The sequence below is a fragment of the Aulonocara sp. 'chitande type north' Nkhata Bay genome, linkage group LG23 (assembly GCF_057382095.1).
Source record: "Aulonocara sp. 'chitande type north' Nkhata Bay isolate Kocher_YH1m ecotype deep benthic linkage group LG23, A_spYH_male_GT1.1, whole genome shotgun sequence".
In the NCBI taxonomy this organism is placed as follows: Eukaryota; Metazoa; Chordata; class Actinopteri; order Cichliformes; family Cichlidae; genus Aulonocara; species Aulonocara sp. 'chitande type north' Nkhata Bay.
In genome coordinates this window covers 49,184,877-49,199,747 of record NC_141365.1, presented here as the reverse complement: position 1 = coordinate 49,199,747, position 14,871 = coordinate 49,184,877, and the positions used below count along the sequence as shown (strand labels likewise).

At 45.2% G+C, this 14,871-nt stretch overlaps 1 protein-coding gene across 1 annotated transcript in view; it reads right to left on the bottom strand.

Annotated features, from left to right (window-relative positions):
- Positions 1 to 14,871, bottom strand: part of LOC147302895 (NLR family CARD domain-containing protein 3-like) — a 164,953-nt gene that overhangs the window by 46,476 nt on the left and 103,606 nt on the right. Inside the window, exon 9 of the mRNA XM_086284394.1 lies at positions 6,425 to 6,601. Within this exon, the coding sequence (XP_086140520.1) occupies positions 6,425 to 6,601 (177 nt within the window). The remainder of the gene's footprint in view (positions 1 to 6,424; positions 6,602 to 14,871) is intronic.

Sequence of the window (14,871 nt, the reverse complement as noted above, 5' to 3'; positions counted from 1 at the left end):
TTTTGGTGATCGGACCGTTTTTTGGCCTTCGTCGTGCGTCGTGTAGTATACGTGGGGTAACGAGAAGCGATTAACACCTCGAGCAGCTCCCGATCATCAATCGCTCGTGAGCCGCTCACACTGCTCACGCGCAAACACGTAAACGTCGGTGAAAAAGACGGAGCAGCACGGCTGTGCAGCGTGTGATCTGGACACAAGCGATGGAGGCACAACTTGTAGAACTTTGGAAAGCTCATCCGAGCCTTTTCGATGTGGCCTCACAAAATTATCACGACCACAACAACCGTGAAAATAGTTGGATTTACACTGCTGCTCAATCACAGCTGCCTGATCAATGTTTTTCATTAGCAATTTAGCAAAGTTGATGGTGGTGGTGTGTCTGTGTGAGTGAAAGACAGAGAGCGACAGATTTTCTGCTATAACCTTCATTTTATGGAGGCACAGTGTGAGCACTCAGGTCGCATCAGAGCATCGGGCCGTATAGTGTGAGACCTGCATCGTGACCTACCAACTTCTAACCCCTGCGAGTCAATCGTGCAGTTTGAGCAGGAGCTGAATAACGTGACTGAAAAAAAAAAATCGCACACTGTTTGCCCAGAATAAAGCTGGGCAAACAGTGTGCGATAAGTGTGCTGTCAGCTCATTGGTCACAAAGCAGGAGAGGGGCTGGGAATTATGTTTTCAAACAAAGTGTTAATTCCATTAAAAGTTATAGACTACTTTTGATTCTCACTGTATTACGGGACAAAGTGCGTCCCTTATTAGCTCAATACGGGACGTGTACTTTTGTTTCTAAATACGGGACAATTCCGTATTTTAAGGGACGGTTGGCAACCCTAACTGGAAACAGTCGATCATGTCTGTTAAAGCTGAATTCAGGGCAAACTAAGCTAAATTAGTGTTTTTAGCTAACAGCTACAATAAGCATAAAAGTTACTGTTGGGCTGTTATTTGTTAACAGGGGCGATTTTAGCCCATTTTGGGCTGCAGCAGCATAAAATCCTCAGCAGGCTGGGTAAGCTTGCGTGAGCTCTCTGTGGAGGCTGTTGCAGCTGAGATGGCTCACCCGAGCGGTGCAAACTTAGTTACCTTCAAGGCTCCAGAGTCAGCTGAGGTCAGCAGCTCAGCCTCTGGGGAGGTTACAATCCCTGGAACAGCCAGGTCTCTACAACCAGAAACAGTCTTTGCATGTGCAGCTTCAGAACCAGACTTGAAGTTCCAGTTAGTGTCCGATGTCCCAGAAACACTCAGGTGCTCACTGAGCAATCTCTTGAGGCCAACACTCACAAAATCAAACCGTCTTTGAGCCTTTGTGGGAACATTTATCGTCTGTGCTGGAAAGGTGGAAACATCTGGGAGATGCAGCCTTAACACACTGGGCTTCACAAGTCCTTGGAGGCAGCTCACTAAACTCAGGGATGCAGACAAAATCAGCACTTGCAGGAACACAATGTGCCCTCTCACAATGAGCTTGGAAGCATAAACTGAGTTTTCCTCACTGACTGTTTCAGACAGGATTGTGGGAGCAACACAAAAAGCAGCTTCAGCTGGAAACACACAGTTTAGTGGCTTTGCTGCTCGCTTTAAGTCACAATAAACAGGAAACTCATTGTGTCTCATGTCAGAATCACTCATATACAGGACAGGAAGAGGCGGAGCTTATTTCCTGCAGGGAGAGGTTAGCAGTCTGTGTCTTTCTCATTTCTGACTCCTAAAGAGCTGAAAAACACAGGCTGTTATTGGCTGGCTGACACTGGGATTAATGTCCTTGAAGCCAGCAGTCTTTAATGTCCAGCTTCAGAACGGGCAGGTGAAAAACAGTCCTTTATGTCCTCTGATGTTCAATAAACTGTCCTGATTACTGAGGGAGCAGAGAAAGTGTCTCCATCACTCACCACAGCTGGATGCTCTGAAATCCTGGAATCCAGCTGTGGAGAGGAGCGCCGGCGGCGTGGACGCAGTTTAGTAATCAGGGAACGGGAGACAGGAGGGAAACACAGCTGGGACCAATTACACACACACGAGACAGGAAACAGTAACACAGGACTGTCAAAGTAAAACAGGAAATATAACACAGAGTCCAAAGTAAGGAGACGTGGGACACAGTGAAGACACAGAAACAGAAACCAGAACTATAATCACAAAACAAACTCAGAAACATAAAGAGTGAATCAGCTGATTCAGTGTTTGTGACAAAAACATGGATCCTGGTTAATAACTTTTATTTGTTTGTTTCTGTATTATTTTGTGTATCGTTCTTATGAGCTGTTGTTTTGTCAGTGAAATATTATTTCATTGTTTTAAGCTTTTTGTTGACTTTGAAGTGCTTAAGTTGATATTTTTGAACATTTAATTTGTTCGATTATTGTCGAGTCGATAAAACTGTCAAACGCACAGCTGCTTCCAGCACGGCCGGAGGAGAGGTGGCCGAGCAGACGCACAACACACACAGCTCACAGGTTTGCATTTCTAGATATTGCAGATGTTGCAGAAATTGAGAGTAAAGAACTCGGAGATCCAGCGCTGTCTCCTGCCCCTTATTTATACACCACAACACAACGACAGGCGTAACTCACACAAACGGGTAACATGAGGCTCAGATGCTTTGGACGTGTTCACATATACTGGACACAGAATGATGAAGATGGAGCTGCAGGAAGGAGGAAAAGAGGAAAAACACAGAAAAGATTCACAGATGTGGTGAAAAAGGACACGACAGCTTCTGTTTGTTAGTTTGGTTTTTCTTTATTTGGTAAAGATTCAGAAATAAAGAGAAGATCACATGTTTGAATATTATATTAACGTTCTGTAATTACAACAAGTTGTAAAATCTTTCCAGAGTGAGACAGAGACTGTGCAGAGACTGTAGAAGGACAGAGCAGCAGCAGAGCAGTCCAGATACACTGATGATCCTCTGTCAGATCCAGAGGGACACACAGGGCTGATGCTGGACTCTACATTGTGTCTGACAGTGGAGCTGTTCTCAGAGCAGTTCACTCTGCAGCACTGACAGTCATCTGCACTTCATTCCTCTGTCAGTCACTGCTGGATGAAGCTCTCCTCTCCACCTCCCAGTAACATGGCCCAGTCAGAGCGTCTCTACACACAAGCTGCTGCTGCTTCAACCTCTCTGGATCATCAGGACACAGCTGCTCCTCTCTCAGCACACACACCGTCCTGTTTACCATCATAACTTCCACCTGCAGAGAGAAGGAGGAAGAGCAGAGGAGATAAACGAGTGTTTCCAGAGACTCTTCATCAGCTGTCAGTCAGTGATGCAGCACATCCAGTATAAAGAGCAGCAGGGACGTCAGTGCTGGGACTGTACTAGGACTCATTGTTGCTTCACTTTTTCTAATCTTTGGATTTTTATTGAAGTTGCTGAAAATGTTTTTCCCTCCTAGTTTGAGTTTGGACTTTCATTCATTAGAAGAACCTTGGTGTGTCCACTCTGAGCTCTGTAGGAACCCCAACAACAAGCCCAACAATCCAGATGGACGGTTCCAGCTGTTAACTGGAGGAATTCCATCCAAACATCTGCTCTCACTAAATTCTTCCTCACCTACAGACTGTGTTCTTCACTGCTTTAAACTTGGAAATCAATGCAGTCATTGGTCTGCGTGCTGCTTTGTTCAGAGAGCTGATTGGCTGTTGACAGTGTTTGATCAGAGCATGTCAGACGTTACTATGGTGACCATAAAGGTGAGAAACAGGAAGTGTTTGTGTCCAATCCTGAAGCCTGTCACCGTTCTCCTCTCACAGCTTCACTGAGAAGCTGCAGCTTTACAGGAAACACTGGATCTTTGTTTCATACTGACTGTGTTTAGTACAATACTGCTGACAGCACCACCCACTCACTCCATCACTCTACTGACCCCAGAGTCTCCAGTCTGTAGTCTGGACTCTTCTTAAGATCAGACAGCTGCTTCACATCTGGATCCTTCAGGTTGTTGAAGTGCAGGTCCAGCTGTCTCAGATGGGAGGGGTTGGACTTCAGTGCTGCTGCCAGATAATCACAGCTGATCTTTGACAAACCACAGTCCCACAATCTGTATAAAGAATGAAAGATGTAAGTTTATTAGACAAAGTGCTTGAAATCATTCAGTGTTTCATCATCTGTTCAGAGCTGAAGAAGGTTCAGAATGTAGAAGTTTAGAAAATGGAAACTCCAAACAGCTGAAGCCAACAGGAAGCAGCTTCAAACAGGAAACTGTGCAGAGTTTCAGACTATATGTCCTGATGCAGCCAGTTGGATTTTGGAGATTTGAATCTCTGTTCTGTGACTAAGTCCTTGAATCATTTCTTCCAGTTGGTCCAACAAGACAGACTAAGTATTGGACATGTGTTGTGGCTCCATCAGGGGAGCTTCTAAATGTGATGTGATGGCCCCTCTGGGTCTGTCAGGTCACAGCACTGAAGAGAGCTCAAACTGGGCACACAGTTGTTCCAGTCTGGACCAAAGACTCTATACTGGGACTGAGGGACTGCTTTGACTGCACCCACTGGGACTTTTGAAAGGCTCATGTTCTCACTTAGATCATCGATTTCTACTGACATTTCTTTCTGGGAAAAATGGGGATTACTTTGGAAACAGGAAGTATTTTCCCCAATAAGCAGCCCTGGATTAGTAAATCACTCCAACATGTTCTCAGGCAGAAGAAGCTGTCTTGTTATGAGGGAGAGAAGAAAAAGATTGAGGCACAGAAACCTGTTGAAAGAGAGATAAAGCAGCTAAAATCAGGTGTACAAGTAAAGCAGAGGATGAGCTGAATAAAGGACACTCAAGGCTGGCTTGGAAAGGAATGAAGTCCATGGTGGGGATGCAGAACAAGGAGCAAAGATGAATGTGATGCTGAATCAGCAGAAGACTTGGACTCATTTGATTCCAGCTTTGATATCATTGATTTCAATGAAGAGCTTTGTGATTGTAGCAAAGGGCTGGTAGCTCTGAGAGTCCCACTGATGAGGTGTTTGTGTGGAAATCTCTTAGTGGGACCAAAGAGAGAAAAAGCCCTGGTCCTGATGCTGTGGGAGGGAAATGATTGAAGTGTGCTGTGAGGAACTGACTGGGAGATTTTCACACATTTTCCAGTCCTCCTTGGAACAACAGAAAGTTCCCAGCATATGGAAACAAAGGTTAAGTGTCCTATGGCACTCAGTGATGATGGTGCTGTGGCCCCACCACCTCCACCTCTTTGTAAAGGAACTAACTGTAATCTGAAGCCTCAAATGGAACTAAGACTTCCTCCACTAGGTGGCAGTGTCTGATGAGAAAGTGTTAGTGGAGCTGGCCTGGAGTCAGAAACAGGAAGATGCAGGATTTGGGCTGAAATGGGCAAAAGTGGTTAGCACTAGTGCCTTAGAGCAAGAAGGTTGTAGGTTGAAGCTTGTTGGTCAGCTGGGCCTTTCTGTGGAGGTTGGATGTTCTCCCACAGTCCAATGAAATGCTGCTTAGGTTCATTGGTGCTTCTACATTGGCTGTAGGTGTGGATGTGAGGGAGTGCTTCTCTGTCGCTCTCTGTTGGCCCTGTGATGGACTGCTCACCTGTGCAGGTGGACCACGCCTCTTGCCCTATGACAGCTAGGGCACAGGCTGCAGCCCTGTGAGCCTAAGCTGAATAAACAGTTAGCAAAAATGATCCATAGATGGCCTGAAATCCCCCAGTTAGCAGTTTGGTAGATAGCTATGACATGCTAATCCCATCCAGCAGCTGTATTCTACCTGTAAGCTGATCCCCGCTGAGCCAAAGCACTTTTTCATATACAAATTACAACCTTTAATAGAAACCTATTGGTCAGCATCTTATTAGCCTGCTGTTAGCTTCATTCCACAGAAAACTGAGAGAAACTAACAGAGTTGATAAAGAATAAAGAGAAATGTGCTGATTTAAAGCCTTTGAAGTGCTTCAGATGATCTCTGTCCACTTCTGTCCACTCATTCATTCATGTAAGCTTTCTAATGCAGCTTTGATCTTCACAGTCTGCTTGATGAAACTCATTCTAACCCTGAATGTCAGAGTGTTCCTCCTTCTCTTTCCCATCATTCATGCTGGCAGTGGAGGAGATTTGGATGTTGGACTGTGTTTTGGATGATGTGTGTATGTTTGTGTTGGACTGCTGTCTGTAAAGCAAACGCACATTTTGCTTTGGATTTCAGTGTCACACAGACTTTAAGGTGCAATGAAGAGTTTGAGATTTTCACAGTGAATTTTCCACTGGAGGATTTTTCTTCTTCTTTGAAGGTTTGAAATGTGAACATTGTTCTGCTGCAGTCAATGGACTAAACCAGAGAAGAAGAAAACAGACTTTACCATGAAGATCCTCAGTGTGGATCAGTATAATATCAGCCTGATGTCTGCAGTTTAGTGTCAGCACAACTTTCACATCATATTCATCTCAGCACAACTAAAACATGCTGACTGACCTCAGAGTTTCAAGTTTACATCCTGGACTCTCCAGGAAACCACACAGATGCTTCACTCCTGGATCCTGCAGCTTGTTGTTGATGCTCAGGTCCAGCTCTCTCAGATGGGAGGGGTTGGACTTCAGTGCTGCTGCCAGATAATCACAGCTGATCTCTGACAAACCACAGTCCCTCAATCTGTATAAAGAATGAAAGATGTAAGTTTATTAGACAAAGTGCTTGAAATCATTCAGTGTTTCATCATCTGTTCAGAGCTGAAGAAGGTTCAGAATGTAGAAGTTTAGAAAATGGAAACTCCAAACAGCTGAAGCCAACAGGAAGCAGCTTCAAACAAACACAACAAGAGAAAAAACTCTGAATGTTTCACATTAAAGTCGAACATTTCTCATAAAAACAGGACAAAGACTTGAAAAAGTCGTGTTTTTCCTTCCAGGAACCACATGGCTTCACTTTTAAAGGTGAAGTGTGACAGAAATGGACATATTTGAAGTCCAACACCTTTTTCCAGTCACATTATTAAAGCAGACAAACTACAAGCTCATTTTCATTCCAACAAGTCATCTTCTGACCTGGACTAACAACACTGGTCTCTATGTGCAGCTGGCTGTGAGACCAGTGCTCAGGGAGCGTCTACAAAGTGCAACACTGAAAGAACATCACACACTCATTTGCTTCCAGCACTTTCACACAAACATCTACTGTCATTATTGTCACCAAACTCTGTGGATCCTTTATTGCAAATTCAAATGGGATCAAATGGTCAGACAAAAGAGGGTTATGAGGAAATATGATGAAATGTTGTGTATTAGCAGCAAGTTATTGAATCTTTTTCCTCAGAAACCAAACAAAATGATTGACAAACATGTTTTTACAAACTCAGTGTTGGACTTGGATCAGCAGGATAAGCTGATGTTTAAAGGCATTTGAGTCTCGCTGTATGAGAGTCCAGTTATTACTCAATATTTATGGATGATGTTCTTTCAGTGTTGCACTTTGTTTGGCACAAAATGAAATTATTTGGCCTCTCAGATGCTTTTAGAGATTCCCAAATGACTGATGATGACATCTCTGGGGTCTGATTGATAGAAAAAAAATCTCTTTGAGACCTTTTGTAACTGACAAACTCTTCATCTGCTAACAACACTGAGTTGAATCTCCATGGCTGATAGTTGGAGCAGGCATCAGGAATACACATTGAAAAAACAAGAGGAGAAATCACCAGAGTCTTATAATCACATTCTGTAACTAAAGGGAGACGTTTTTCTATACAAATATATGTTTTATGGACATTAGAAAAAAAAGAGTATTGATGTGAAGCAGGATTATGAAATCTCCATACATCAGCCAGCCCATAATTATCAAGAAAGCTCTGAATGACGCATGCTGACTTTGGACTAAGTGTACTTTTGTGTGAACTGTGGTCCATAGCAGATAATGAGCAGTTTAGGTCTCCCTCAAAGATGATATTGTGTGATGACATATTGGGGAGCCGCGCAAAGACATTAGTGAAAAATCTGTGGTCGTCCCAATTAGAGGCGTAGATATTTGCTAAGATCAAAGGAAAACCATAAACTATGTTTTCTGCACTTAAAATCCTGTAATTTTCTCATAAATCGACAGTGCGCCTTATGGATGAATTCTGGTTGTGCTTACTGACCTCGAACCGATTTTATGTGCTACACGGCGCTCAGAAACCTTTCAAAAGATGTTTTGGTACGACTTTGCTCAGCTACGAGGTCGCACCGCTTGATGGATTGTTGGAGCATTACAGCTACGAGGAGCCTCGCGGAGTGATACGTACTCTGCTTCAACGTAATATTACTGTATTGAGTGTGTATAAGGACCATAAATGGCACCTGTAAGAGACACGGTTACAAAGAGGGTTTCAAACTCCAGGCTGTCAGTCACGCAGTAGAACCTGGGAACAGAGCAGCTGCTTGTTATTATGCTCAGCGTCTGTTTACATTTTGACTGCACGATTGTGAGCTTTTTGTTATGCACAAAAACAACATTGTTTTCTTTTATTTATGGAGCATTATTATTTAATAAATGCTGATCATTTATTCCTGAGTAATTGTTTCATGTACATCTACGCTGTATGTTAATAAATGTGCCTGTGTGAGATTTGGGACACAGCTTTGACTAAGAACTCTCTTTTTGTTCGTACTTTCTGGCTTCAAAAATATCGAGATATATATCGTATATCGCCATCCAGCTAAAGAATATCGAGATATGAACTTTGGGTCATATCGCCCAGTCGTAATATTGCAATAGGTTGTCCGTTAAACTCAAGCGGGGCTTGGGCCCTGGCACGGCGTAGCCACACAATCCTGGTAGTAGTGACGCTCGGCTATGACGGCGTGCGGGTTACCAGCTGGCTTTCTCAGGATAGGGCTCCTGTGTGAGCGGTCGACAATAACGTCTTTATCCATACCCAGCACTTCACGTAGTAGCACGGATACGGCCGTGGAGGAGCTCGAGTCCAGGCCCTCTGGGATCCCTATGATGTGGATGTTAGCTCTCCGCTTCCTGCCTTCATCACATTTATCCTTCAGGTCAGACAGCTCCTCCTTCATACTCTCTACTGTAGACTGCAGGGTGGTCACCTCATCGCTCCACATTGACAGCCCATCCTCAGCTTCTTTCACTGTAACCTTTACTCCATCAACTTCGCCGCACGTCGCCGCCATGCTGTTAGCGATCTCATTTCTCAGTCCTTGCACGTCAGCCCTTATATTGTCAAAATCTTCTTTCAATGCATTTCTGACTTCTTCTTTTAACAGCGTACTAATGTCCTCTTTAATGGATTGAAGAAGCTCCAGTTTTAGAGCAGTAGGATCCACATCACGCGCGCCTGTTGAGTCTGCTCTTCAGCGGCCGTAGAGCTGGACGCTGCCCTTTGGCCATCATCGATACTCTCGCCCGAGATCGCACCGGGGCTAAAATATTCACCTGCTCAGCTGTTTTTGATCAGTTTGAGCCTGTGTGGTTTGATCAGGTGGAGGAAAGATGTGATGCTATAAAGACATCATCTTGTCCAAATGAAGTTGTTCCAACACGTGTTTAAAAAGATTTTAAAGGTTGTCGGTTCCGACATCTTAGCGATTTTTAACAGCAGTCTTAGTTCAGGTGTTGTACAGCCTGTTTTAAACATGCTGTTGTACAGCCTGTACTAAAAACCTGATCTGGATCCTCTGTCCGCTCAAACTTCAGGCCTATTTCAAAGCTTCCCTTCCTGTCGAAGATTTTGTAAAAGATTATATTTGTTCAGCTGCAATCTGTTGTAAAGGTTTCAGTCTGGTTTTAAAGCTCTTCACAGCACTGAAACTGCACTTTGGAAAGTTCTTAATGATCTTTTATCAGCCACTGATCAGGAGACTCCGCTGTGCTTTTGGATCTGACCGCTGCCTTGACCACAGCATCTTGACCTCACCATTGGAGCATGGCGGCATCAAGGGCGCTCTATTAGACTGGTTCAGCTCTTTTATTAAATCGCATTATTACATTTGGGGCTTATATTTGACGGCAATTTGAAAAACAGCTGAGCTCAGTTGTACAGCGGTCTTTCTTCAAACTGAGGCTTTTATCTAAGGTGAGATCATTTCTATCTTTTAAAAACCTTGAACGGGCGATCCACGTTTTCATGACGTCCCAGCTGGATTATTGTAACTCCTTATATGTTGGAGTTAGTGGGACCTGCCTGGCAAGACTGCAGCTGGTCCAGAAAGCTGCAGCTCGTCTTCTGACACAAGCTCAAAGACATTTATCGTCCCAACAACCACATATACGCTGGTCCCTCGCTGTAACACAGTTCACCTTTGGCGGCCTCGCTGTTTCGCTGATCTTTTTTGTGCAATTTTGCATGTTTTTGTTTTTTACAGCGCATTGTGTTCTGCGTCCTGATTGGCTGTAGACCATCATCAGCCAATCTCGTGCCGTGTCTCCTGTACAGTACAGAATGTGTTCAAATTTACAGCAGTGTGACTCTGCAGTGCTGCACTGTATGTTTGTACGTTTTGTCCCAACAAACAACAATGATGACGAGACGTTTTGCACCTGTGGTAGCAGCCAAAGGCAGAGGAAGATGCTGACCATCATAGTTTCAACAAGGAGGCAAAAAGGTTGTAACTGTCCACAACAAGAACATCGTAAGGATGGAGTCAGCTTTGGCTTTGTGGCTCAGTGACCGCAGGAAAAAGAACATCGTGCTGGACACCAACATTATCTGCAGAAAAACTCAAAAGCTTTATGAAACTTTACCTGACAGCGAGGAGCCCAGGCCATGGACGAGTGCTCCTCACACAGAACCAAGCTCATTTAATGCCAGCAAAGGCTGATTTGACACGTTTCAGAAACACTTTGCTTTCACTCTTTAATAATGAACTTATTTTTCTATGAAGGTTTGAACTTTGTTTAAACAAGAGAGAAAAGTGTGAAAATGTTCATGCCTGTCTGAGAAAAGTGTAGAAAGTGTGCAGTGAGGGTTTAACTGCCTTAAAACTTCTATAATACTTGTAAAACATAAAGCTGCTACTTCATTCTGAGACTTATTTTTAGAACGTAACTCGATAAACGAGCGACCGCAGTACTGTATTGTGTTTATTTTGAAAACTCTCAACAGGATCTTCAGATTTATTTTGAAAGCTTTATCTGGAAAACACAAACACATAAGCAGGAAACAAAGAGCGTGATATGAAACGATAGACGTTTTCATATGGTCATCATATATACATCGTTCTATCGAACAGCCCCAGCTCCTGCTGTCAGTCTCTGTAAATCTGCTCTTAAAACACATTTGTATTCACTGGCTTTTAATACAGCATGAGAGTTATTTGATATTTGATGTGTGATATTAATATTAGGAGTTATTTTAATAGTTATTTTGGATTCTTGTACAGCACTGTGGTCAACGCTGCTGCTGTAATTAATGTGCTATAAACACATAAACAATCTGCAGTTAAACATCCAAAACTAAAGATGTGATCGCTGCCTTTAGAAAATGTGCTGATGCACAAGATATCAGCTCCATTAAGGTGGAATGTGGCCGTGTTAGAAACATGTTGGAAGAAGTTTGAAGCTGAAACTGTGAAGCTGAGAGTGAAAGAGCTCCAGCGTCTGTCACAGGAAACTTTCTTATTTCCACACTGATGAAAGCATCAAGCTTTGATTTCCTGCTGCTTTTATTGAGTCACACTGTGAAACTGAGCCACAGCTGAACCAGCATCCCTGTACAGCAGACACTTACAGCGCTTGGCTGCTTCCATTGGACCCTCTGCACAGAGCTTCAGTTTCCTCTTCTGGTCCCAAAGTGCAGAACAACAAGGTTTCAAACAGCTTCGTTCCAGCAGCATCAGCCACAGACATGCAGAGAGAATCCTTTGGTTGTGTTGTGTGTTTGCATATCTGCTGTGTTGCTTTGTGAGGATGGATCATCTCCTGCAGCTCCAGATAAACAAGCTGGACCTGAACCTGGTAGCTTCACTTAGAAGACACTTGTGACGGGAACGTGTGAGAAGTTTTGTGCAGACAAGTTTGGATTTAGAGTGTGGGACGAGCTCTCCACAGTCTTTGTGGAGATCCACATTCTGCATACTGCCTGTGAGAAGCTGCAGACATTTGTCCTCCAAATCCACTGAGCAGCTGCTCGTGGTGGTATTAGCTTCATGTGTGCGTGTTAGCATGAAGCCTCGGTCACACTCTGCTGTGGACACGGTCACGGACAGCTGGACGCCTGATGGACGAGTCGTCCTTCCTGTTAAACTTCTTTGAGCATGAGAATAGCATAAGAAGCTCAGTGGACACTGTTCAGTGTTTTAACTCTCGCTTTCACTTCAGCTTCACCAACAACAGCACAAGCAGAGCAGCCCACTGCCTGCATGGCTGGGACAGCGCCCCCTGGTGACTGTAAACCACTACAACATGTAGACGGCCGTCTGCAGGCTGGATGTAGCACCACCGCAGAGACGTGCTGCAGCTCTGTTTAGTTACCCAGCTGACAGCAGAGGCTGTAGTTTACTGTTACTAACATGGAAAACTGAAGCTTCACCAGCTGGAGCTACAGAGCTGGAGAACAAAGGAGACTGAGAGGCCAGAATGATGTGGGAGGAAACATCAAGAGCCTGTTTGAAAGGAGACACATGTGGATGCTGTGCCAGTCTGTGGTCTGTCAGAAGTCAGCTGAGTCACACTGCAAGAAGCTGCAGAATCTCAGAGGAGGAGATTTGGAAGTGTTTGTGGGACAAACTGGACTCAAAGAAAGAAGATGTTTGTGAAGTCTTTGGTGGAGGTGAGCAGTGTGAAGCAGAACACATGCAGATGAATCAGGAGGTCAGCATCAGTGTCTCCTTGTGGTGGACGGTAAAAGAATCAGAGCCAACGCTCCCGTCCACCCTCGGCATGAAGCAGTGCTGTTTCTGAAACAGGAGGACAAGTCCAGAGAAGACAGAGGAAGCAAAGATGAGGGTGGGACAGGACAGCAGGACTTCCTTCACACCTGCAGCTCCATCACACTGCTGTAGCTCCACTTCATCACACATGTACCTGCAGCCTGTCTTCAAGTCCAGGAGTCACCTCCACACAGTGTAGAAGCCTCCTGTGCAGACCATGGAGTCCAGCCTCTGTCAGGGAAGTCGGCACTAAAGCCTGAAAGACTTCAATCTGTCTCTGCTCCACCCGAGAAAGACCAGCACCGTACTTGCTGTGCATTCAAGGAGGGAACATCAGTGCTGCATCGTGGGAACAACACCGCAGGAACAAAGACACAGCACGGCCGATGAAGGACGAGGACAAAGGAAAGGTGAGTGAGAAGACCCTGGTGGTGTGGACGGACCTGCAGGGGCTCCAAGACTGAGGAGCAGAGACGTCCATGTACCAGCTGAGGATGCTGCAGTGATCCAGGGAGCTCGGTCCAACCTGAGGCCGTGTGAACTACTTGGACCACAGTTTCTTCACAGACTTCAGCCACGTGAACATCTGGAGATCCAACAGTGCACGAGCTGTGAGCCATCAGCTGTTTCTCTCATCAGCTGCTGGAATGTGCCGACCTCTGCCTTTAACTCCGGGGATGCTGATGCATATAAAGCAGCCAGGTACGACCTCCGAAAGTCCATAAAAAAGGCCAGAAAGGACTACAGGGACAAAATGGAGTCCAGCTACCACAGCTTTGACACCAGGCAACTGTGGAATGGACTGTGCTGCATCACTGACTACAAGAAGGTCAACACAGTCAGTGTTCAGCCCACTGCATCTCTTGCAGACGAGCTTAACAACTTCTATGCTCATTTTGACGCAGACAACAGAGAACAGATCCTCTACCCTCAGGAGGACAGTGAGGCTGCAACTTTAACTCTGAAAACAGAAGCTGTGAGATGGACCTTTAAAAAGGTAAATCCTCACAAAGCTCCAGGCCCAGACGGCATTCCCAGGCCGGCAACTCAGAGTGTGTGCAGACGAGCTGGCAGAGGTGTTCACCAACATCTTCAACCTCTCCCTGAGGCAGTCAGTGGTTCCCACGTCCCTCAAAGCATCCACCATCATTCCCGTTCCCAAAAAATCAGTGGTCTCCCTTCTGAATGACTACCGTCCTGTTGCACTGACATCCGTCATCATGAAGTGCCTGGAGCGGCTGGTCAAAGGTCACATCTGCTCCTCCCTCCCTGACACACTGGACCCTCTTCAGTTTGCCTATCGGACAAACAGAGCCACAGAGGATGCCATCGCCCTGGCAACGCACACCACCCTCACTCACCTGGAGAAAGGGAATACATATGCAAGGATGCTCTTCATCGACTACAGCTCGGCATTTAACACCATCATCCCCTCAAAACTTGCCACGAAGCTCGTCGACCTTGGGCTGGGAACACCGATCTGCAGATGGATTCTAAACTTCCTCACAAACAGGCCCCAGGTGGTGAGAGTTGGTAAGCACACCTCCTCATCGCTCATCCTAAACACAGGTACGCCACAGGGTTGTGTGCTTAGCCCCTCCTATATTCCCTGTTCACACACGACTGTGTTGCTAAACAAGAGTCCAACATCATCATCAAGTTTGCGGATGACACAACCATCATAGGCCTCATCACAGACAACGATGAGACGGCCTATAGAGAGGAGGTGATGGCGCTGTACGAGTGGTGTCTGGAAAATAACCTGACTCTCAACATCAGCAAAACTAGAGAAATGATAGTGGACTACCGGAAACGACCAGTCAGAGAACACCAGCCCATCCACATCAACGGTGTCAAGGTCGAAAGGGTCAGCAGCTTCAAATTCCTTGGAGTCAACATCACCGAGGACTTCTCCTGGACCCTTCACACAGACACTGCTATCAGGAAAGCTCGCCAGCGGCTTTACTTCCTGAGGAAGCTGAGGAAGTTTGGCATGAACGCCAACATCACCTCAAATTTTTACAGGTGTGCAATTGAGAGCTTGCTGACGAGCTGCATCAC